Genomic DNA, 26,038 nt, shown 5'->3' on the forward strand with positions numbered 1-26,038 from the left:
TGAAGGGTCTTCCCATGAAACTGTCCTGGGTGAAAGGTGAGCCTCCAATTCAGTGGCCGGTGTTCACTAGAACAGAGTGACACAGGGGAGGGCAGGCAGCGGCTGGAGTGACAGTGCCCAGGACCGCGTGTGGCTACCAGGGTCTCGATGTCACAAGAGGGGCGCTCGCCGAGAGCCCTCAGTGGGAACAGAGCCCGCAGCCACCTTGACTTTGGACTGGCCGCCTCCAGAGCCCCGAGACGATGGGTTTCTGTTGTCGGAAGCCACCCAGTGGGTGCTGCTTTGTTCCGGCTGTGCTGGGAGGCACTGGCGCGTCTCAGGTCTCCCACAGTCTTTGCTTTCGAGGAATTGAGAGCCAGCTCTTATCCTCCTGCTGACCCCGTCTTTGATGGTTTTCTTCTCCTGGATCCCACATTTCCTCCGGCCGCCAAATTGGCTGCTAACCCGAAGTGATGGCTGTGTGGCACATGTGTGGGGTCTCCTGCCTGCGTGCGTGCGGACCGAGTGTTTTTGCTGATAAGAGTGCAGAGTGAGTCTGGCGAGGAAGAGGCTGGGGAGCTGTGCGAAGCATATTTATCAACCAGAAAAAACAGTTTTTAATGAGGCTAAGAGAAGGGATTGTAGCTCCGGGTGGCAAATGCCGGTTGCCTGCTCTGTGCCAGGCAAGCATAGGGGAACTGACCACTGGACGCTTGGCCCAGCACTGGCCCAGGCCCTCAGGAATGGACACCAACGAGGAGTGGACTCTCTCAGCTCTGGATATGAACGTGGGTGAGACCTGTGTCTCGTCCCAGGGGAGCCAAGGATGGGGAAGACGTACTGCAGGCACAGGTGGTCCCCAAGGGGCTGTGAGCATTGCAAGGGACCAGGGCAAAACCAATCACCTTCAGCACCCCACGGTGATCCATCCATCCAGTCTTCCTTCCCTTCTGTGGGTGTTTGTTGATCGAATACTGACCATGTGCTGGGTGCTGGGGGTGTCATCCCCGAACACCAGCGAGGCCCTTGGCCCCAGGGAGCTGGGAACCCCGCAGGGAGACGCGATCTTCGTCCACATCTGAGGATGTGGGCAGTGGCACCCAGCAGTGTGTTATAGCAGAGGTGTCTCTCTGGGCGAGGAGGGTGTGTGACACTGCCTGCACCTACTCTGGGCAGGCGGTGTGGGGCCCAGGGAAGGGCTGCTCTGGGCTCAGGGAGAAACCGAACGTGTCTCAGCAATGTGCGTGCAGGACAGCATGGTGGGAGGTGAGGCGGGGCTTCTCAGCCTGGGGGGAATTGGCTGTTTCTGCTGGGAGCAGTGGAGGGGGTGAGGGAGGAGGAGGTCCCCCTGTGTGTCACTCATGTCCCCCAGGGCAGTGCAGGTGGTGGGAGCTGGGGTCAGACGGAGGGATGGTCCTGCGGTGGACAGAGGTGAGAGATGGTGAAGTGGATTAAGCTGTGTAGGACTGGGTGTGGCGCGGGCAGAAGGGTGTGGAGGCTGAGTTCTGGGCCTTGACACCACTCACCCAGGGCTCTGATTCCAACCCGATGATTCAACGTGGCTTTGGGACCAAGGCGAGGAGGTGTAAGCCGCCCGTGGCTGCGGCCGAGGCTGGCGGCACCGCACAGGGCAGGTGCAGCGGGAGCCTGGGAGCCTGGGAGCCCCGAGAAGAGGAAAGTCGCAGGGTGCAGGATGGGCCGGGGTGCAAGGGGGCTGCAGGGGTAAGGGAGGGGGCACGTGGCTGGGGGTGGATGGACAGGTGTCCACAGGCCTTATGGAGGGCTGCCTGGGGTTGGTCCCTGGTGGTGTAGGGATGGAGGTGAGGAGGCGCAGGTGGAGCAGGGCGTGTGTGGGGCTAAGGTGGGGGTGCTGGCCCATCCCTCTCGGCCCTGGTGGAGTCGCTGCCAGGCCGACGTGAGGACACAGTGGGCGGGGCCGGGGGTAAGGACGTTCTGGAAGCCACACGAGGTTTGGAAGATCTGACGTGCTTCCTTCTTGTTTTTCTCTTGCAGTCAATTTTGACCACTTTCAGATTCTGCGCGCCATTGGCAAAGGCAGCTTTGGGAAGGTAAGGATGACTCTTTAAAACTGCACCAGTGAGAGACAGTGCCCTGGCCCCCAGCTTAAGCGGATGGGTGTTTGTGCGGTGGGACTGGGGTCCGGGGAGTCTCCTGTTTCACAGAAGGAATTCGGGTGGACAAACTGGAAGCGTGCAGGAAGTCTGAGTTTCCTTCGGATCTGGTGTAATTTTATCCTCAAAACTGAATTAGCACAGCGGTCCCGGGCCAGGTGACTTGCAGTGGTAATTATCTCAAGAGTGCTAATGCCAATTCTTGCTGGAGAATCTAAACAAGCAGAGTGGAAAAAGCCCAGCCCATACAGTGTGCACGACAGCAGCTCTCCCCAGCCACGTGAGCACTTGTCGTCTGGAATGTTCCTACTCCGGACCCTGCGTTGTTGGTGGGGAAAGCGGAAAGTGGCAGAAGACGGCCAGGGATTTTGGAAACCAAGGTCCCCCTCACCACGCCCCCGTCTGATCCCGCCTACTCGGAAATGTCCTTTGGCAATCCTTGCTTTGAGTACCTACTGAATACAAGATACACCCTTCTGTTTTCAAGACGTCTTTCCATTTCTGTAGACTGGGTAACGCAGAAATCTGGCCCGTACACCCGTAGTCACAGACAGAAGCGTGAATGCCGGGGTTTGGGCCCGAGGCTGGTGGCTGACCAGGCACCCCCGCTGCTGGTGTGACTTCGGGAAACTTACAGAGTGAGACTGAGACGTTTGACCTAGGAGGTGGGGTGGAGCCCCTCTTTCATTTCCTTCTTCGTGCATCCAATCCTGGCTATCAGTTGGATGCACGCTGTGCCAGGCGCAGTTGTGGGCTCTGAGTGTCTGTTTAAATGAAGTTTACACTTAGAAAGAAGAGACATTGCACTGATAGGTTTGTACTTCATGGCCTGTTGGGGAGTGGGAAGTGCATTAGAACGTAGTAAGGGTCTACAGCCGCACCGCCCTGAACTCGTCTAATCTCGCGCTAAGGGAAGTGGGTGTGGACTTCGGTGTGGGCCGTGGCAGAAAGAAGCCGCTGCTTTGCAGCACCATGGGGTCAGTGGCGTCACCAAATGTGGGTATTGAAATTCACACGAGTTAATATTACACGATGGCCTAATATTGCAAGCACAGTGGCCACCTCACAGGTGTGCCGTCGCCACATGTGGCCTGCGTCCGATGGCTCGGACGGCACTAGTTCCATCCCTGTCCATGGTGCCACCGGCCAGGGTGTCTCAGTGATCACATGACCCACGGGCCAGGAAGGAGGAGGACAGGGACAGCAGGTGGAGGGCTGGTGCGTGCAGGGCCGGCGGCAGGGCGTGTGCTTGTGGGTGGGAGGGGCTGCAGGGGTGAGAAGGAGCGGGTTCCCGTGTGTGTTCAAGGTCTCACCCAGTCCCACTGTGCACGGTGGGGGTCCCGTGGAGCTCAGCAGCTCAGGGAAGTCATTGCAGGTGGGGACACTCTGCCCCCCGTCCCTGCCTCACGGGCATGACGCACTCACCAGGCTTCGTCCCCGCTGTCAGCCGGGTTCTGTGCATCAGATGTTCACCCAGCTGGCACTCGCTTCCATCGCTTGATCGAAAAAGACCCCTCCCAGAATCCCCTGCCCCCCAGCAGCTCCTCCTTCTGTGTCGTTGGTCCTGAGTGGCCACGTGACTGCCCGTGGCTGCTGAGGATGCTGGGAACATGGGTGTTCTTTCAGGAGAGATGGATGGGCAGGCGAAGAGCTTGGGGCTGGCCGGCACTGCACCTGTTGCGTGGGAGGCCTCACCTCCCGGGAGCTCCTGGTCTGGTGGGGTGGCTAGACGGTTGTGTGGACAGCCATGTTCCTGGGGAAAATCTCCCCAGGGGATGCTCTCTGCTGGTCTCTGGTCTGGTGGGGTGGCTAGACGGTTGTGTGGACAGCCGTGTTCCTGGGGAAAATCTCCCCAGGGGATGCTCTCTGCTGGTCTCTGGTCTGGTGGGGTGGCTAGACGGTTGTGTGGACAGCCGTGTTCCTGGGGAAAATCTCCCCAGGGGATGCTCTCTGCTGGTCTCTGCTCCCCAGGTCTTGCGGTGGGCTGTTCACTTAGCACGGGGTTGTTGTTGATGCTGAGTTCTGCTACTTCCCTGTGTCGTTTTCCCCACACAGTTCAGACCTGATGGCAGGCACGTGGGGCAGCACAGAGCTGCCTGCCTTTTCCAGAATCTTCTTCCTGGGACCTTCGATGTGCTCGTTGCTAAAGGTTGGCCATGTACACAGTCAGGTGATTGGGCCACTTGGTCATTTAGGGGACGTCCGGTGGCCACTGAGCAGAGCTGTGTGCTGTGGCTTCTTGATGGGAGGGGGACTTCCTGGAGGCAGAAATCCTATTTAAAAAAATAGGCGTCAAAATGGTAAATGGCAACGTGGTGCATGTTGGGTAGTTTTTTGTGTCAACTTGGCCGGCCCATCTGTCAGTGAGCTAGATGTCACTGTGGAGCCGTTCTGTGGATTGATCGGCGTGTAGGTCGGTAGACTTTGAGTGGGGCACGTGACTTTCGTTGTGTGGGTGGGCCTTGTCCAAGCAGGTGAAGACCTTAAGGAATGACCCAGGCACCCTAGGAGAGGAGAAGTTCTGCCTCCGGGTGCTTGCCCTGCAGAAGTCCCAGTGCCAGCCCCTGCCTGGTGTGGGCAGTGTCTAGAAACATCTGTGTATGTGTGTGTGTGTGTGTGCATGTGGGTGTGTGTGCGCGTGTGTCTGCCCGCCTGCACACCCATGCGCGCCCTGCTGGTGCCACTCTCTGGAGAGCCCTGGGTAACCCGGGGGCGCTCGTAAGAGAACAAGGGCGGGTGCAGGCTCCAGCTCAGGGGGAGAAGGGAGGGTCTGGGAAGAAATTACTAGAAAGAGCCTGGGAGCAAAGAGGCCACGTGCTCGGGGAATGGTTGCAGCCAAACCTGCTCTTGTCTGCCTGGAGCCTCAGGAGTTCTTGTCTGCCTGGAGCCCCAGGAACACAACCTGGCTCTCTGCACGCCATCCTCCAGAAACAGTGCCACAGCAGTGGCCATCGCCACTTTGGAAACCCCCCAAGCTGCTTTCATCCTGGAGCCCCCCACGGCCCAGCCCCCCAGTTCCTCTGGCTCACCCCCCTGGGCAGGCCTGCATGAGGGAGGAGGACCCACTGTCCACCCTGGGAGGAGGGGAGCCACAGGGTCCCTGCAGGCTGACGCGCAGGGCCGTTCTCGGCCGCTCCCCTCCACTCTCCTGTCCTTCCACGGTCTGAGTTACCAAGGGTTTCCCTTGAGATGGTGCTGACCCGGGAGGCTGCCTGCAGCCAGTGCCGGTGAGCATGCCCAGAGCAGGGCACGGGGAGCGAGGCTGCCATGCTGCCCCGGGTGGGCCGAGCCTGGAGGTGGTCCCGTCTTCCACATGGGGCTGTTGTCAGCAGTGACACGGGCCCGCAGGGCGCCTGGTGCGAATCCAAGGCCGGCTTCAGCAAACGCTGACTCTCTCATCGCTCATGGTTGCCTCCCCCGGGCAGCAGGGAGCGAGGCGAGGCAGACTGAACTGAATGTGTCTTTCTGAAGGGTGGTGTGGCGAGCCCTGGCCCGCGGGAACAGTTCATCTGGACATGAGGTGGTGCCGGCCCGGGCAGCGCTGTGGTGTGCAGTTAATTCCGAGAGCATCTCGCCGTGTGACACCGGCCCCTGTGGGTGGGGGACAAGACGAGCTTGGAAGGCTTGTGGTCGGGCATGGCACTCATGCTGCTTGGATGCTGCCTCGCTCTGGGCTGGCAGTGGCCTTATTGCCACGTCGTCTCCACGTCTGGGTCTCGTCCTGTCCTTGCTTCTGTGCGGCTCAGAGAAAGCCAGCCAGTGCCGATTCACGTACGCCTTCTTTATCCACTCATGGACTCACCCAGCTGTTCACCTGTCCATCCGTCACCCACCCATCGTCACCCACCCATCCATCGTCACCCACCCATCCATCCACCCACTCATCCATCCGTCACCCACCCATTGTCACCCACCCACCCATCGTCACCCACCCATCATCACCCACCCATCCATCCACCCACCCATCGTCACCCACCCATCGTCACCCACCCATCCATCCACCCATCGTCACCCACCCACCCATCATCACCCACCCATCGTCACCCACCCACCCATCGTCACCTACCCATCGTCACCCACCCATCCATCCACCCACTCTTCTATCCGTCACCCACCCATCAACACCCACCCATCCATCGTCACCCACCCATCGTCACCCACCCATCCATCCACCCACTCATCCATCCATCACCCACCCATCATCACCCACCCATCGTCACCCACCCATCCATCCACCCATCCATCCACCCATCCATCGTCACCCACCCATCATCACCCACCCATCCATCGTCACCCACCCATCGTCACCCACCCATCCATCCACCCACCCGTCCACCCATCCATCCACCCATCGTCACCCACCCACCCATCCATCCACCCATCCATCACCCACCCCTCCATCCATCCATCACCCATCCATCCATTGTCCATCTGTCACCCATCCACCCATCAATCCGTCATCCACTCATCCATCTATCATCCATCCAGCAGTTCAGCAGAGGATTAATTTGCTCTGGGTCCTACACTAGGTTCTGAGGTTAGAAAATGAACCAGAGAGGCTGGTGCTGTGGCGTAATGGGCTAAGCCTCTGCCTGCAGCACCAGCATCCCATACAGTCGTCAGTTTGAGTCCCGGCTGCTCCACTTCTGATCCAGCTCGCTGTTATGGCTGGGAAAGCAGTAGAAGATAGCCCAAGTCCTTGGGCCCCTGCACCCGCGTGGGAGACCTGGAAGAAGCTCCTGGCTCCTGGCTTTCGATCGGTGCAGGTCCAGCTGTTGTGGCCATCTGGGGAGTGAACCAGCATATGGAAGACCTCCCTCTCTCTCTGTCTCTCTGTCTCTCTCTCTGTCTCTGTCTCTCTCTTTGCCTCTCCTTCTCTCTCTGTGTAACTCTTTCAAAATAAATAAATCTTTAAAAAAAAGAGAAAAGAAAATGAACCAGATATGTTGGCTGCTTTTCAAGATCTCTCGGATATGCGTACACGCAGGTGGCAGAGAAACAAACAGAGGATCGCCATCCAGTCTGAGCAGCACAGTGGCAGGGAAACCCGTGGAGGACTGGGCGCAGGGGCACGGCAGGTGCTGCCTCGCCCAGACGCCCTTGCTGGCTGCTCCTCTGATTTTTCCCCCCTCGCTTCTGTCTGAAACTTGGTGACATTGAGTAGAGCTGAAAGAATTACATGGCCAACACCCCATCCTCCACCTACATTCTATAGTTAACATTTCCCCAGACTTCTTTTGTGAGTCCCTGTCCTTCTGCCTACTGATAGATCTGTCTTCTTCTTCTTTTTTTTTTTTGATGTGTTTCATAGTAAATTTTGTGTCTATAGAGTTTTTGGAAAATTTCTCCTAAACATCTCTGCATGGAGCCTTCCCTGCAGCTTCTGTCTTGCTGCCCAATGGAAACAGGACACAGTGCGGAGATTTTAAGTTGACAGTTGCTGAGCTATGAGAAGTGCATACCCCTGGGTGACCGGAACCCCTTCCCACACATCGAATGCTTCCTCTTGACGCTTGCCAGGTAGGACGCGGCTTGTCGATGCCATCCGCCTGCTCTGAACTCACTCTGGAGTGGAATCCGTGGGAGAAGTGCGCTTCTGGGGGACGCTGCACACCGGTTCTCAGCGGCTGGGTGTCTCTACAGCGCGAGCTCCTGGGCCTCAGCCTGGTGCCCGTCTCGGGCGTCCTGGTTCTCAGGGAGGAATGGTGCCCGTTCCCTCCGCAGGTCCCACTCTGGATCTGTCTGCCTGCTGAGAGGCCTCAGGCCGCTTTTTGCTGTGACTGTTCTGAAAACCTGTGTGCGTGTGTGTCTGAGTGTGTGTGTCAGTGTGTATGTGAGTGTGTGTGTCAGTGTGTATGTGAGTGTGTGTGTCTAAGTGTGTGTGTCTGCATGTGTGTGTGAGTGTGTCTATATGTCTTTGTGAGTGTGTGTGAGTGTATGTGTGTGTGAGTGTGTGTCTGAATGTGTATGTATGTGTGAGTGTGTATCTGAGTGTGTGAGTGTGTGTTTCTGTGTGTGTCTGTGTGTGAGTGTGTATCTGAGTGTGTGAGTGTGTGTCTTTGTGAGTGTGTGTGTGAGTGTGTGTCTGAGTGTGTATGTCTGTATGTGTGAGTGTGTATCTGAGTGTGTGAATGTGTATGTCTGTGTGAGTGTGTATGTGAGCGTGTCTGTGTGTGAGTGTGTCTGAATGTGTATGTCCGTATGTGTGTATCTGAGTGTGTGAGTGTGTGTGAGTGTGTGTCTGTGTGAGTGTGTGTCTGTGAGTGTGTCTGTGTGTGTGAGTGTGTGTGTGAGTGTGTGTCTTTCTGTGTGTGAGTGTGTTTGTCTTTGTGAGTGTGTGTGAGTGTGTCTGAATGTGTATGTCTGTATGTGTGAGTGTGTATCTGAGTGTGTGAGTGTGTGTGAGTGTGTGAGTGTGTGTCTGTGTGAGTGTATGTGAGTGTGAGTGTGTGTGTGAGTGTGTGTGTCTGTGTGTGAGTGTGTCTGAATGTGTATGTCCGTATGTGTGTGTATCTGAGTGTGTGAGTGTGTGTCTGTGTGTGTCTGTGTGTGAGTGTGTCTGAACGTGTATGTCCGTATGTGTGTGTATCTGAGTGTGTGAGTGTGTGTCTGTGTGAGTGTGTGTATGTGAGTGTGTCTGTGTGAGTGTGTGTGTGAGTGTGTGTCTGTAGGTGTGTATAAGTGTGTGTGTGTTCCTCTGATTCGTTTGTTTTGGGTAGCTATCCAGAATTGGAATTGCTGGTTCGTAGAGTAGGGGGTTTAGCTTTATGCAAACCTGCCAAGAGGTTTCCCACCTGGCTGTGTCCCTTGATTCTCCACCTAAATTTCATTTGTTCACATCCTTGTCCATGTATGTCGCTGTGAACATTGTGAACTCCACTAGCCTGATGACTTGTGCAGAGTCTGAATGTGGTTTTTACTTGCGTTTTCCTCATGACTGATGATGGTGAGCATTTGTTTCATGGTTTTCATGGTTAGTCATATAGCTTCCTCTGTGAGGGGGTCTGTTCAAGCCATTTAAAAAAAATGGTTGGTTTCCCCTTTTATTATTGAATTGTGGGATACACACACACACACACATTTCCTTGTCACATGTACGATTATTTTCCACTGGATTGACTTCTCTATTAACTCTATTAGTAGTGTGTTTCTGATGCACAGAGATTTAAATTTGGACGAAGCCTAGTTTGTTGAGTGCCTTCCCGTGGGGGATTGTTGCTTTACGTGACTCGCATAGAAAGCTTGGCGCAGGAAAACATACTCCGTTCTCAGAGACGTTTTCCTGGTTTTCTTCCTAAAAGATCTGTTGCTCCAGCTTTAGCCTTAGTGCTGTGATTCATCTTGGACTAATTTTTCTGTGTAAGGTCAAATAGGGTCAAAGTGCATTTTTATGTGGATACCATTCCTCGGGGAGAGTTTCCTTTGCTTTTTGGAGTCTGTGTGGAAACTCAGATGTCTTGCAAGGGTTGAGGGGGGGCAGTGTCTTGCTCTGGGCTCTCTGATCTGTCCTTTGACCCACCTGTCAATCCTTATGTAGGTGTCAGACTGTCTTAGTAGGTCCTGACACCAGATACTGTCAGTCTTCTGAATTTATTCATTCTAAAGGTTTGTGGACATTCTGGGCCATTGGATTTTCATAGACATTGTGGAATTGCTTGTCAACTTCTACAAAGACCTGGTGACATTATAATGGAGGCTCCATTAAATCTGTATATAAATTTTAAAATAACTTATTTTGTTTATCTGAAAGTCAGAGTTAGAGAGGCAGAGAGAGAGAGCGAGCGAGCGAGAGAGCGAGAGCGACCTACCTTCAATCCACTGGTTCATTCCTTAGAAGACCACAATGGCCAGGGCTGGACCAGGCCAAAGCCAGGAGTCAGGAACTTCATCCAGGTCTCCCACGTGGGTGGCAGGGGCCCAGACACTTGGGTCATCTTCTGGTGCTTTTTCCAGACCATTAGCAGTGAGCTGGACTGAAAGTGGAGCAGCCAGGACTTGGTGCCCACATGGGATGCTGGCAATGCAGGCAGTGGCTTTACCGGCTTTGCCACAATGCCAGCCCCAACAATCGACATTTTAACAGTATTGCATATTCTGATCTATGAGGATGGTAATTCTTTTATTTGCTAAGTGTTTAAAATTTTTATTTTAGTAATGTTTTGTCATTTTTAGGACAAAGTCTTTGCCATTCTTTATATTAATTTTTTCTTAGTTGATGAGGGTGTTTTTACACTATTATGGAATTGTTTTAGTTCAGTTTTAAATTATGTCAAAGTTTGTTTTTAGGTATACACAAAATGTGTTGGAACATTTTCCTTCTCTTTTTTAAAGATTTATTTATTTATTTGAAAGAGTGACAGAAGCGAGAGAGAGACAGACAGACAGACACACACACAGATCTTCCATCCCCTGGTTCACTCCCCAGTTGCCATTGCCCCAGCAGTCAGGGCTGGGCCAGGCCAAAGCCAGGAGCCAGGAGCTTTATCTGGGTCTCCCATGTGGTGGCAGTGGCCCAGGGCTTCACCTGCTCCCTTTTTAGCCACGTTAGCAGGACGATGGATCCAAAGCTGCGCAACCAGGATTCAAACTGGCACTCAGTATGCCGTGCCAGTATCGCAAGCAGTGGCTTAACGTGTTGTGCCACAGTGCCAGCCCCTGTAATCCCTGTTTTCTTAACGAGTTTTCTAAGGTTGGCATGACTTCTTTAAATGTTTGATATGATTTACAAATAAAGTCATCTGGGTATGGAGTTTTCTTTCTGGCAGCATTTGATTCTAAAATCAACTCTTTAAACTGATATAAGGGATTGGATAAGACGGTGAAGCCAGGAGGGAGCCTGATGCTCTGGTCTAGGAGAAGATAGTTTAGAAAAAGTGGAGGGAGTGCAGTCTCAGGGAAGAGTTAGGGAGTGAACAGCATAGGAAACTCTACACAAGGAGGAACACAGTGGACTTATGTGGAGAGCGTACACAACTCACGACCCTCCCAACAAAGAAAAGGTCAGAACCAGATGGCTTCATTGCTGAATTCTACCAGACATTTAAAGAACTAACTCCAGTTCTTAAGTTATTCAAAATAATTGAAAGGGATAGAGTCCTCCCAAATTATGTCTAAGAATCCAGCATCACCTTAATTTCTAAACCTGGAAAAAATGCAACAGAGATAGAGAACTACCAATCAATTTCCCTGATGAACATAGACACAAAAATCCTCAACAAAATTCTGGCAAATCTAATCCAACAACACATCAGAAAGATCAATCACCCAGACCAAGTGGGATTTATCCCTGGTATGCAGGGATGGTTCAGCATTCTCAAATCAATCAATGTGATACACCACATTAACAGACTGCAGAAGAAAACCCATATGATTCTCTCAATAGATGCAGAGAAAGCATTTGATAAAATACAACACTCTTTCATGATGAAAACTCTAAGCAAACTGGGTATGGAAGGAACATTCCTTAATACAATCAAAGCAATTTATGACAACCCACGGCCAGCATCCTATTGAATGGGGAAAACGTTGGAAGCATTTCCGCTGAGATCTGGTACCAGACAGGGATGTCCACTCTCACCATTGCTATTCAGTATAGTCCAGGAAGGTTTAACCAGAGCCATCTGGCAAGAAAAAGAAATCAAAGGGATACAAACTGGGAAAGATGAAGTCAAACTGTCCCTATTTGCATATGACATGATTCTATATATAGGGGATCCAACAGACTCCACGAAGAGACTCCTGGAACTCATAGAAGAGTTCGGTATTTTCATAGCATATAAAATCTATGCACAAAAATCAACAGCCTTTGTATATACAGACAGTGTTATGGTTGAGAAAGAACTTCTAAGGTCTATCCCATTCATAACAGCAACAAAATAAATCAAATACCTTGGAAAAAATGTAACCAAGGATGTCAAAGATCTCTATGATGAGAATTTCAAAACATTAAAGAAAGAAGTAGAAGAAGATACAAAAAATGGAAAAATCTTCCATGTTCATGGATTGGAAGAATCAATATCATTAAAATGTCCATTCTTCCAAAAGCAGTTTACAAATTCAATGCGATACCAGCCAAAATACCAAAGCCATTCTTCTCAGATCTAGAAACAATGATGCTGATATTCATATGGAAACACAGGAGACCCTGAATAGCTAAAGCAATCTTATACAACAAAAACAAAACCAGAGACATCACAATACCAGATTTCAAGACATACTATAATGCAGTTATAATCAAAACAGCTTAGTACAAAAATAGATGCATAGACCATTGGAACAGAATAGAAACACCAAAAATCAGTCCGCATCTACAACCAACTTATATTTGACCAAGAAACTAAAACCAACCTCTGGAGCAAGAGTCTCTTCAACGAACGGTGCTGGGAAAACTGGATTTCCACATGCAGAAGTATGAAGCAAGACCCCTACCTTATACCCTACACAAAAATCCACTCAACATGGATTAAAGATCTAAATCTACAACCCAGAACCATCAATTTATTAGAGAACATTGGTCAAACCCTTCAAGAGATTGGCATAGGTAAAGAGTCCTTGGGGGTTCGGTGTTGTGGTATAGCAGGTAAAGCCGCCACCTGCAGTGCCAGCATCCCATATGGGTGCCAGTTCGAGTCCCAGCAGCTCCACTTCTGATCCATCTCTCTATATGGCCTGAGACAGTAGTAGAAGATGGCCCAAGTCCTTGGGCCCCTGAACCCGTGTGGGAGACCCGGAAGAATCTCCTGGCTTCAGGCTTTGGGTCACCACAGCTCTGGCTGTTGCAACCAATTGGGGAGTGAACCAGCAGATGGAAGACCTCTTTCTGTCTCTCTGCCTCTCCTTCTCTCTTTGTGTAACTCCAACTTTCAAATAAATAAATAAATAAATCTTTTTTAAAAAAGAATTCTTGTAAAAGACCCCAGAGGCACAGGCAGTCAAAGCCAAAATTAACATGGGATTACATCAAATTGAGAAGTTTCTGTACTGCAAAAGAAACACACTCAGGAAAGTGAAGAAGTAACCAACAGAATGGGAGAAATTATTTGTAAATTATGCAACTGATAAAGGATTAACAACCAGAATCTATGAAGAGCTCAAGAAACTCTACAACAACAAAAGAAACAACCCAATTAAGAAATTTAAACATATATTTTTCAAAAGAGGAAATCCAAATAGCCAGCAGGATCACTAGCTGTCAGGGAAATGCAAATCAAAGCTACAGTGAGGTTTCCCCTCACCCGTGTTAGAATGGCTTTCATACAGAAATCAACAGACAACAAATGCTCACGAGTGTGTGGGGAAAATGTAACCTAATCCACTGTTGATAGGGATGTAAACAGGCAAAGCCACTCTGGAAGACAGTATGGGGATACCTCATATGAATATAGACCTACCATATGACCCAGTAATCCCACTCCTCGGAATTTACCCAAGGGGAATGAAATCAGCAAATAAAAGAGTTATCTGCACTCTCATGTTTATTGCAGCTTAATTCACAATAGCTAAGATGTGGAATCAACCTAAATGCCCATCAACTGAAGACTGGATAAAGAAATTATGAGATATGTACTCCATGGAATACTACACAGTGGTAAAAAATGAAATTGGTAATTTGCAAAAAAATGGATGAATCTGTAAAACATTATACTTAGTGAAATAAGCGAGTCCCAAAGGGACAAATACCATATGTTCTTACTGAATGTGATAACTAGTAGAGCACCTGAAAGGAAACATGTAGAAGAGCAATTGACACTTTGAGAAGCAATGATTTGAACAGCCCTTGTCTTGACTGTTGAAGAAGTTTTTTTTTTTCTCTATACTATTTGTTGAACTCCTTACTTAACGGAGTTAATCATATGTGTATAAAATCAATTGAAAATAGATCTCAGTGAAAAATAACAGTGGGAATACAAGAGGGAGGAGGAAGTTTGCATACATTCCTATGACTTACTTCTGAGGGTACAGTTTAAAAACTTGCCATGGGACCCCAAATCCCATTAAGCTGGATGATGAAAATGCCATCTGAAGTGTTAAACTGATTGTATTAAGTGTAAAAGTGATCATATTAAGTGTGTCATTGATCATATAGATAGGATAAGTGTTAAAGGGATCATATAAATAAGATCAAGTGCATGGTAATAATAACAGATAGAATTAAAAAGGAGATTATGTTCCAACATGGCAAGTAGTCCACACACCAGACTCATAGAATGACAATCGCTTTAAATAGCACTCTGACCTCAGAATCAGCCCTTAAGGCATTCTGGTTTGGCTGAAAAGTCCAGGAGAGCAATTCACGCATGGAAAGCCAAGACATTGTGGCAAAAAAGTGTCCTACATGGAAGATTTCTGTGAGAGATGCCAGTGGAAAGAAGTGGCCATCAAAGAAGGATGTACTTTTCTCTGAAGGGAGCAGAGAACTTCTCTTTGTTTATGGTCTTGTCTAAATACTGATGGAGTTTGTGGATTGAAAAGGTTTTCATAGCCTTGATGGCTCATGTCAAGAGCCTCAGGTGATCACTGACGTCGTACATAGAGTGTTAATTGTTAAATCAACAACAGGAGTCACTGTGCACTAACTCCCCATGAAGGACCTCTGTCCTCAATGAGTTGTACTATGAGAATTAACTCTAAAACTTGTTCTCAAACAGTTTTTGTGTGTTTGTGTGTATGCAAAATGTTGAAATCTTTACTTAGTATAGAGTTGGTCTTCTGTGTATAAAGTGAATTGAAAATGAATCATAGTGGAAAATGAGAGCGGGAGGAGCAAGTGGGATGGGAGGGTGGGTATGATGGGAAGAATCACTTTCCTGAAGTTGTACCTAGGAAATTTGTACTCATTAAATAAAATATTTCTTTGGGGAAAAAGCTGATATAAAATCACTTGTATTTTCTGACTTATTTTATTAAATGAATTTTAGTAAAATATTTTTCAAGGAAATTAATTTTCTGTAGGTTGGCAAATTTGTTGGCATAAAATAATTCATAATATCTTCATTTGATTATTTGATAACCTGTAGCATCTGTAGTGATAACTTTCCTGATATTAGTGCTTTGTTGTTCTTATTTTCTTGATCAATTTACATTTTTCTCTTTTGTTAGATTTATTTTATTTATTTGAAAGGTAAAGTTGCAAAAAAAGAGATAGTGATCTTCTATCCACTGGTTCACTCCCCAAATGGCTGCAATGACCAGGGCTAGGCCAGGCTGAAGCCAGGAGCCAGGAGCTTCTTCCAGATCTCCCATGATCCATGCACTTGGGCCACCTTCCACTGCTTTCCCAGGCCATTAGTAGGGAGCTGGATGGGAAGTAGAGCAACCAGGACTTGAACAGGTGACCACATGGGATGTCCGTGCTGCAAGCAGTGGCTTTTACCCACTGTGCTACAGTACCAGGTCTGACCAGTGTACATTCTTAACTTTTGAAGGTGCAACCTTAGAGCATTGATTTTAGACATTTCTTTTTGCTTACATACGCATTTTAAGCTGTGAATTTCACTCTAGGAACTACTTTAGCTCTTATTTTTGTTATTATTTAGTTCATATGTTTTCTAATTTTTTGTGATTTCTTCTGTGTTCCATGAATTATTTAGGCAAGTGTTGTTTAATTTCCAAATATTTGGTTTTCTCCTAAACTACTACTTTTTATTGATTATAATTGAGCCCATTGTGGTCCATGGGCATACTCTGTAATTTCAGTCCATTTACGTTTATTGAGGGTCATTTCATGCCCTGGTTAGGGTTTGTATTAGTGAACATTCTGCACCAACACTACAGGAATGTCTATTTCATAGCTCATAGGCATAAGGTCCCACAACTATTGCTGAAGTCCAGGGAGTTAATGTTATTCAGCTCCTCTGTGTCTTTTCTGATTTTTTAATCTAGACATTGCCATGGTTCTGATACGGTCTTGTCCCTGTGAGTCTGTCGTGTTTGCCTCTTAGGCTGTGAGGTCTGCTGTTAGACACATGAGTGCTTAGTTCTCACAATGGATCGACCCTGTCATCGTTATGACATCTGGGGAGTGAACCATCAGATGGAAGACCTCTCTCTCTCTCTCTCTCTCACCCTACTTCTCAAATAAACAAATAAAATCTTTTTTTTTTTAAGAAGATAGCCATTCTAACCCACTTAGGCTCACTGTTTCCATATTTTTCCACACATTTGCTTTCATTCTGTGATTTTATACTTAACATAAGTCTCTTGAAAATCACATACAGTTAATTACATCTTTTTAAAAATGGACGTGTGTTTAGTACATTCACAATTAATAAAATTGCTAGTATTGTTGGATTTAGGTCTATAATGGTTTTATTCACTCTCCTTATCCTTTGGCTTTTCTTCTTCTGTTTGTCTTTTCCTATGTTGGTTTGGATTCATTGAATCTTTGTAATCCCCTTTTAATTTACCTGTTGGTTTTTAACTATGATTTCCCATTGTATGTCTTTAAATTATTGTTTTAGGGATTATAATACACATTGTTAATGTATTGAACAGTCTTCTAAGAGTTAATATTCTACACTTAAAGTACAAAACCTTGAACACATAGAGGTCCATTTCCAGAGCCTGTGAATATTTATACAGTAGTTATCAAATCTAATTTACCTTCTTCAATTATAAATCTCCAATATAATATTTTGACTGAAAAATAAATCTGAAAAAAAATACATGCGTGAAGATACTTCAAAAAGTTAGTGGGAAATTCACAGTATATTATAATTCCATTTCCCCATGAACTTTTTGAAATATACATTATACTATTTAATATATTATTTATATTATATAAAATATATATTGCCTTTAAGAATTAGGAAATTTGTCCCTAATATTTGCCTACATCTTTTTTGAAGCCCTAAGTTTCTGTTTGGTATCATTTCAATTCAACCTGAAGAATTTTCTTTTCTATTTTGTATGGTACAAAGACCATATTAATTCTTTTTTTCGAGGATCTATTTATTTATTTATTTGAGAAGCAGAGTTACAGAGAGGCAGAGAGAGAGAGAAAGAGAGAGAGAGAGAGAGAGAGGTCTTCCATCCACTGATTCACTCCCCAGTTGACCACAATGGCCAGAGCTGTGCCGATCTGAAGCCAGGAGCTTCCTCCGGGTCTCCGATGTGGGTGCAGGGGCCCAAGCACTTGGCCCATCTTCTACTACTTTCCCAGGTCATAGCAGAGAGTTGTATCGGAAGTGGAGCAGCCGGGACTTGAACCGGCACCCATATAGGATGCCGGCACTGTAGGTGGTGCTTTACCCGCTACGCCACAGCGCCAGCCTCTCCATAATTTTTGACAAGAAGTCATCAAGATCTGTATCCTCACCATCCAGTCTGCAGTGTGTCAGTATCATTTCTTTTCTTTAAAATTTTTTTTCCACCATTGAATTTTTTTAAATTTATTTGACAGGTAGCGTTATACACAGTGAAAGAGAGAGACAGAGAGAAAGGTCTTCCTTCTGTTGGTTCACTCCCCCAGTGGCCGCTACACTGGTGCTATGCCAATCCGAAGCCAGGAGCCAGGTGCTTCCTCCTGGTCTCCCATGTAGGTGCAGGGCCCAAACACTTGGGCCATCCTCCACTGCACTCCCGGGCCACAGCAGAGAGCTGGAGTGGAAGAGGAGCAACCGGGACTAGAACCCGGTGCCCATATGGGATGCCAGCGCCGCGGGCGGAGAATTAACCAAGTGAGCCACAGCGCCCACCCCCTCCACCATTGACTTTTAGGAGTTTAATTATGATACGCCTGTGTGGAAATCATTGCTTGAGAAACAGTTTTTTTTTCCTCTCCTTACTAGGTTCCCTGTCTTTTCACTCTTTTCAACCATATTGTGCTGTGGCCCAGATGGCATTGCCACAATAGCTGCTTTAATGTCCTCTATGCTATCCCAGCGTCGGCGTCATCTTCAGAGTCCCCTCGCTGTTTGTATATTCTGTTGGGAACAGTCACGACTTCCCGTTTCTTCCCCTGCTCGGGACATTGTGCTGTGTTACGTTGGAGTCTGTTGTGTTTCTCTGGAAATACGGCTTTAAGAAGAGTTGGCTTGGCTTGCAAACACTGTGTTCTTTGCCTCCCGGCAGGCACACGGACACTCACATCTCGGCCCACTTCGTTTCTGTCTTAGCTGGATCTGTTTCTGTCTGCCCCGTACGCGTGACCTATCGGGGTCGGCAAGAGATCAGAGCGAGGCGCATTGGAGGCTTCCCTGTGGACCTCTCAGAAGAGGGCTTGTGGCCGGGAGAGTTTAGGGGTCTCGCCCGACATCTCACGGGAGGTGGCTCTCATCCAACGACGGCGCGGCAGAAACGTGTGAACGTCCACTGAACAGTCTGTTTCTGTCCCCAGCCTGAGCTTGCTCTCGTGGCTAAGGAAGTGGACCTGCGTCTTCACCACAGCAGAGCTGGCGTCAGACAGAAGCACGTTGCTTTTGCTGTCAGGCTTGGGTCCTGCACCCTCTGTGTCCGGATGTGGCCCAGATGTGGTCTGTCCCCCACGTTTCCGGTGTGGGAGGCTTGCTCCCCGGGACGGCAGTGTGGGAGATGGGCTGGGACTTCAGGACAAGGTGGGCCGCAGAATGATGTCCTCCGGTCAGCTGAGGGATTGTAGGACCCGCCCTGTCTCTGACTTCGTGTTTGTTGATGTGATGTGTCCTCTCACGTGCACCACTTCCATCGCCGTCTGCCGCTAGGGGAAGCAGCCGGCGGGGCCCTCACCAGATGCTGCACCGTCAAGGTTAGACTCTCGGCCTCCAAGACACGGGCCCCACAAGCCTCACTTCTAAATGAGCGTCAGCAGCGTCCGTATAGCTCTGCAGTATCGGTGGACACAGCCCCAGCCCCAGGGCAGAGAACCCAACCTGAAGCTCACGGCCGCGCCATCTTTCCCCGGGCTCTGGCCTGTCGCCGTTTTGCCCGTCTCGTCTGCACGCGCTGTGGCCCTGGCTGATTGTGGCTTCCCGGCTTCCCTCTCAGAGCCTGCGTCGGGAGCGCACGTCTCAGAACTGCGATTTCCATAGATATCCTGAAAACCCGAGCTTTCCAGAGGGTTGCTCTCTCTCTCCTCTCTCTCTTAAAACAACTTTGGCTATTTGTTAGTGAATTTTATTTATTTATTTTTTTGAGATTTATTTTATTTATTTGGAAGGCAGACTTAGAGAGAAATATTTCCATCTATTTATTCACTCCCCAAATGGCCACAATGACCAGGGCTGGGCCAGGCTGGAGCTTCTTACAGGTCTCCCACAGGGGTGCAGGGACCCAGGGACTTGGGCCGTCTTTGGCTGCTTTCCCAGGTGCATTAGCAGGGAGCTGGATTGGAAGTGGAGCAGCCGGGACTCGGGGACTCGAACCGGAGCCCATATGGGATGCTGGCCCTGCAGGCAGTGGCTTAACCTGTTTTGCCACAGCGCCAGCCCTCAGTGGGTCTCTTTTCCTGTCTTGAATGATAACCTATCTTGTTGATGTGCAAATTCATAGTAAAACGTGCAGAAACAGCCAGTGTTTAGGATGAGGTGAGCCTACCTTCAGGAGTACAATAGACCTTTGTTCTGCTCAAATTCCAGGTGATCACTGCTTCTGTGATACACGCAGGGGGCACTCCGCAGCTGTTCCTAACGTGGAGGTGGGCTCCTGTAGGAGGAGGAAAATCCCCCTCGTAATCCTGAATGCGTATTTTGGTTTGGCTCTCTGCCTTTGGCGGCTGGGTAGCTTTACTAAGGGTTTGCAGGCGGTGACAGTGGGCTTGGCTATCAGGAAAGAGCACCTGCGGAACCTCATTTCCCTTTCCTGCCGGGAGCAGTCGAGCCTCCCAGGTGCAGCGGCAGGGTCAGCAGCTGCGGGAGACCCATGACGTCAGCAGGCGCCTCCCGGTGTGTTGACGTTTCTGGCTGAGTCCCCAGCCGGCGGAGGCACAGCAGGTTCACTTAGGCTCGTTTCTTTCGGTCCGGTGGAAACAGTTCCCGTTTGGGGGTCAGCCCGAGTCTACTCTGTGTCAGCGGTGGGCGCCTGGCAAAGTGCAGTCAGCACTCAGAGCAGGCTGAGGTGGCTCCGGGTTTGACTGTCCCACATGCACTTTGGGCTCTCCTCTTACCAAGAAACACCTGCGTGTACTCCCTGAGGGCTCAGGGTAACTGTCAGTCCCTGGGGCCCCACTCACCTGCTGAGCTGGGCCTGCGAGGTGCCTGGTCCAGGGAGTGGCCTTGTGACGCAAGCCTAGCCATCCAGCAGCCGTCCAGGGGCCTGAAGGTGAGAGTTCGGGCCTTCCCTTGTGCGTGCCTCATTTCCTGTGGAAACCCCGGGCCACGGTTCCCTCAGCAGGGGTGAAGGGTCAGCTTTGCCCATAAAGGGAAAGAGTGGGGCTCTCAGCGAGGAATCAGGAGAGGTGGGAGGGAGAGGGAGAGATGGAGCCCTGGTGCTGGGGTTGGGGGGCCTGGATGGAGAACCGTTTACTGCCGGGGGCCATTTGGATGTTCCTAACATCATCTGTGGGCAAAATCATCAGCCTGCTGTAGATGTATTGGATTTCCAGTCCTGCCTGCGGCCGCCTTGGCAACACCAGAGCAGGTGATCTCACAGGCCTTCCATGGGGACACGCAGGCCGGCTGCTCCCCAGCCCTGGGGTCAGGGGAGGCCAGGGAGGCACGTTGCTCTGTCCTGTATGCACACAGAGCCTGGGACTTCATCCACAGCCTTGGACTTTGCCCGCAGCCTAGGCACGTTGTCGGCTTCTCCCAGATCCCAGCTCCTAGCGGGGGTTCCTCCAGGCTGATTTGGAGTGCGAGAGTCAAGTTCAAGCAGCTTGTTAGGAGGTGCGCCCAGGAAGCACCTGTCAGAAGGAGACACAGGGTGAGGCAGAGAACGGAAGGTAGCCAGTGAGGGTGTGGGGGCAGCTGGGAGGCCTCGCAGAGCCTCTGGGGCACAGATCACCCCGCCCCGCCCATCACATGCAGCATCACCTCTGGCGTGTCCCGTGCAGAGCATCTGGGTGTCCCCATGAGCACTGGCGTGGGGAGCTGAAGGAGAGGGGACACAGGGCCCCGGCGGGGGTGCACAACGGCACAGCCACCTTCCCATTCTTCCCGTTCCGGGAACCGGCCGTCGTCCCCACCGGCTGCAGGAGCTGACGGCCATTCCTGCTCCTGGGAGGTATTGTTGGGCTTCCTGCACGTGCAGCTCGGGGAGTTGTGACTCCTCAGAAGCCGGCCGCTCCGTCCTGGCCCTGGACACTCCTGAGCCCCTCGCCCTGGGAGCCCAGCGTGCCGGGCGTGGTTCTGCCCATTTCACAGATGGTGAATCCGAGGCTGGGCGGCCCCTGCTGTGGCACACTGTGCCCTGTGTGTCTTTCCTCCCCTGCAGCCCGAGAGCCTCCTTCCCCTCGCTCACTCAGTGTTGTCTCCACCGCCTCCCGCACACATCTGGGCCAGGCGCAGTTTCCAGGCTGCTTGCTTGCCTTGGCTCCACCAGCAGACGGAGGTTCCGAGAGGCTGGACTGGGTCAAGTTCACGGCCAGGTCCCGTCAGCCCGGGGGTCAGTGCTGGCGGGCGGGAAAGGCTCAGCAGGTGCTGGCCTAGGGAGTGGATGAGGGAAGGGGAGGAAGGGGAGCTGGACGGGGCAGGGAGCGAGGAGGCCTCAGGCCGGCAGCGGCCAGGGATGTGCCGGTCGGATCACGTGGTCCTTCCGGTATCCAGTGGCTTCCGTCTCGTCCCGTGGGCGCCTCCGTCTGCACGGCAGCCTACGAGGTTCTGGAATGCTTGTGCCTGCAACCTCACGTCCCTCCCCGGGTCTTGCCGCTCCTTCCACTCCAGTCCTGCTCATCTCGTGGCCGTGCTGAAACTTACTTCTTTTTTTTTTGACAGGCAGAGTGGACAGTGAGAGAGAGAGATAGAGAGAAAGGTCTTCCTTTGCCGTTGGTTCACCCTCCAATGGCCGCTGCGGCCGGCGCATCTCGCTGATCTGAAGCCAGGAGCCAGGTGCTTCTCCTGGTCTCCCATGCGGGTACAGGGCCCAAGGACTTGGGCCATCCTCCACTGCACTCCCTGGCCACAGCAGAGAGCTGGCCTGGAAGAGGGGCAACCGGGACAGGATCGGTGCCCCGACCGGGACTAGAACCCGGTGTGCCGGCGCCGCAAGGCAGAAGATTAGCCTGTTAAGCCACGGCACCGGCCTGAAACTTAATTCTAACTCACAACCTCGGTGCTCACTGCGCCGTCCCCTCGGTGAGCCCTGCCCCGGGCTCTGCAGGCCCACTCACACCGCGTGGGGCTCTGCTCAGCCGCCCCTCCGATGTCCACCCCCTCAGCTCCACTCTGAGCTGGCCGCGTCCCCTTTCCATCTCACGTCCCTGTGTCTTCTAGCGCCACCGCCAGCCTGGGGCGCTGGTGAGCTTACTCACTTGTCTTCTTGGTCCTGGGTCCCTTGTCTCAGGACGTGGCCCTGGGAGCGCAGCCCCGTGCCCTCATTGTGCACCCCGAGCAGGATGCTGTGTGTGTGAGCTTTCCCTCCCCACAGGCAACATGCACGAGGGGAGGTTTATGGTGCTGCAGGGTCACGTTTCCAAGGTGGACGGTCCCCTTGGCCTGATGAAGGCAGTGGGTGCTGGAGCACGTGCGGAGTGGGCGCTCACGGCGAGCCAGGTAGGGGCGCGCTCATCCAGGCGGCCTCTCCTGGTAGAGCCGCCGTGGTCTTGGGGGCCGTACCCCAGCAGCCAAGCCAGCCTCCCCCCTTCCAAGGCCCCACTTCAGACATCACCACTGGGTGAAGGTCCATCCTTAACCTGCTAACCTCACGCTCTGGGGATCCAGCCCTTACACCTGGGGCTGTGGGGGACACCACGGTTATCTGTGCCATAGAAAGGCTTGTAGTCTGCATGTGAGCACGCCCAGGGCAGTGTAGACGTAGGTGTGGTCAGTCTACGCAGACACAGCGGGCAGTGTAGACGTAGATGGGGTCAGTCTACAGACGCAGCGGGTAGTGTAGACATAGATGTGGTCAGTCTACGCAGACACAGCGGGCAGTGTAGACGTAGATGGGGTCAGTCTACAGACGCAGCGGGCAGTGTAGACGTAGATGTGGTCAGTCTACAGACGCAGCGGGCAGCGTAGACATAGATGTGGTCAGTCTACACAGACGCAGCAGGCAGTGTAGACATAGATGTGGTCAGTCTACACAGACACAGCGGGCAGTGTAGACATAGATGTGGCCAGTCTACACAGACACAGCGGGCAGTGTAGACGTAGATGGGGTCAGTCTACAGACGCAGCAGGCAGTGTAGACGTAGATGGGGTCAGTCTACACAGACGCAGCGGGCAGCGTAGACATAGATGTGGTCAGTCTACACAGACGCAGCGGGCAGTGTAGACATAGATGGGGTCAGTCTACGCAGACGCAGCAGGCAGTGTAGACATAGATGGGGTCAGTCTACACAGACGCAGCAGGCAGTGTAGATGTAGATGTGGTCAGTCTACGCAGACACAGCGGGCAGTGTAGACATAGATGTGGTCAGTCTACACAGACGCAGCGGGCAGTGTAGACATAGATGTGGTCAGTCTACGCAGACGCAGCAGGCAGTGTAGACATAGATGGGGTCGGTCCACACAGACGCAGCAGGCAGTGTAGACGTAGATGTGGTCAGTCTACACAGACACAGCGGGCAGTGTAGACGTAGATGTGGTCAGTCTACGGAGACACAGCGGGCAGTGTAGACGTAGATGGGGTCAGTCTACAGACGCAGCAGGCGGTGTAGACATAGATGGGGTCAGTCTACAGACGCAGCAGGCAGTGTAGACGTAGATGTGGTCAGTCTACACAGACGCAGCAGGCAGTGTAGACATAGATGGGGTCAGTCTACGCAGACACAGCAGGCAGTGTAGACATAGGTGCTGTCAGTCCACGCAGACGCAGCAGGCAGTGTAGACATAGATGTGGTCAATCTACGCAGACACAGCGGGCAGTGTAGACGTAGATGTGGTCAGTCTATGCAGACACAGCGGGCAGTGTAGACGTAGATGGGGTCAGTCTACACAGACACAGCGGGCAGTGTAGACGTAGATGTGGTCAGTCCACGCAGACACAGCGGAGAGTGTAGACATAGATGTGGTCAGTCTACGCAGACACAGCGGGCAGTGTAGACGTAGATGTGGTCAGTCTACGCAGACGCAGCGGGCAGTGTAGACATAGATGTGGTCAGTCTACACAGACGCAGCAGGCAGTGTAGACGTAGATGGGGTCAGTCTACACAGACGCAGCGGGCAGCGTAGACATAGATGTGGTCAGTCTACACAGACACAGCGGGCTGTGTAGACGTAGATGCGGTCAGTCTACACAGACGCAGCGGGCAGTGTAGACGTAGATGTGGTCAGTCTACACAGACACAGCGGGCAGTGTAGACATAGATGTGGTCAGTCTACGCAGACACAGCGGGCAGTGTAGACGTAGATGGGGTCAGTCTACAGACGCAGCAGGCAGTGTAGACATATATGCGGTCAGTCTACGCAGACGCAGCAGGCAGTGTAGACGTAGATGTGGTCAGTCTACACAGACGCAGCGGGCAGTGTAGACGTAGATGTGGTCAGTCTACGCAGACACAGCAGGCAGTGTAGATGTAGATGTGGTCTACACAGACGCAGCAGGCAGTGTAGACGTAGATGTGGTCAGTCTACACAGACGCAGCAGGCAGTGTAGACGTAGATGTGGTCAGTCTACACAGACGCAGCGGGCAGTGTAGACATAGATGGGGTCAGTCTACAGACACAGCAGGCAGTGTAGACATTGATGCGGTCAGTCTACGCAGACGCAGCAGGCAGTGTAGACGTAGATGTAGTCAGTCCACGCATACGCAGCGGGCAGTGTAGACATGGATGCAGTCTGTCCACGCAGACGCAGCGGGCAGTGTAGACATCGGCTGATACAGATACACACACGTGGGAGCACCTCAGACATTTCATGGGAAAATGGACTGAAATGATAAATTAATTTTGCTCAAAATTCTGGGTTCATGAGGATCACAAAGGTTTTGGAAAAGGTGTGTCATGGAAACACTATGATTTCAACGTTGCCTGCACCCAAACGGGCATCTTTTAATTGTGTTTTTTCTGTAAGTGTTTGAAGTACCTTAATACACACACACACACACAGATACCTGTCTACCAAGCAGTAGACACACATGTGTATCCATGTCCATCCACATATAACATAAACAACTCACTCAATGGCATTTATAGGGACACATGCACACATACATATCCCAGACAAAACACACAGTGCATAGACACGTATGTGCACATACATGTACACACATACACACACACATATACATACATATACACACACACAAGCACAAATGTCTGTGAGACGTACAGGCCAGCCTCATATATAATACGCATACATGATGTAAGTAACTCCTATAGCAAGGAGTATAAGTGGATGGATGAAGAACATTTTGTTCAATAATTATTTTATTTATTTGAAAGGCGGAGTAGCAGAGAGAGAGAGAGACAGAGAGCTTCTACGTGCTGGTTCACTCCCCAGATGGCCGCCGCTGCCAGGGCTGGGCCAGGCCAAAGCCAGGAGGCAGAAGTTTCTTGCTGGTCTCCCACACGGGTGCAGGGCCCCCAGCACTCGGGTCGTCTTCTGCTGCTTTCCCAGGTGCATTAGCTGGGAGCGGGATCAGAAGTGGAGCAGCCGGGACACGAACCAGTGCCTGTATGGGATTCAGGTGTCGCAGGTTGGCGGCTTTGCCCGCTACACCATAGCACCGGCCCCATGAATGAAGAACTTGACAGTTTAACCGTCAACGGGTCAGATTTACTTGTGTGGTTTTTATTAATTGAGGATTAGGGCCCAGAAGTGAATGCCTCCGCTTCCCCTGCGCTGCCGGCACCCCCAATTCTCACCACCGCCCCCGTTCCCTCCCTCCCTCTCCTCCCTGCACAGGCCGCTGA

At 51.1% G+C, this 26,038-nt stretch overlaps 1 protein-coding gene across 1 annotated transcript in view; it reads left to right on the forward strand.

Annotated features, from left to right (window-relative positions):
• The window catches only part of STK32B (serine/threonine kinase 32B), a 238,843-nt gene that overhangs the window by 44,133 nt on the left and 168,672 nt on the right, over positions 1 to 26,038 (forward strand). Inside the window, exon 2 of the mRNA XM_062213250.1 lies at positions 1,993 to 2,048. Coding sequence (XP_062069234.1) covers positions 1,993 to 2,048 — 56 coding nt within the window. The remainder of the gene's footprint in view (positions 1 to 1,992; positions 2,049 to 26,038) is intronic.

This window comes from Lepus europaeus, chromosome 16, assembly GCF_033115175.1.
Source record: "Lepus europaeus isolate LE1 chromosome 16, mLepTim1.pri, whole genome shotgun sequence".
Classification (NCBI taxonomy): domain Eukaryota; kingdom Metazoa; phylum Chordata; class Mammalia; order Lagomorpha; family Leporidae; genus Lepus; species Lepus europaeus.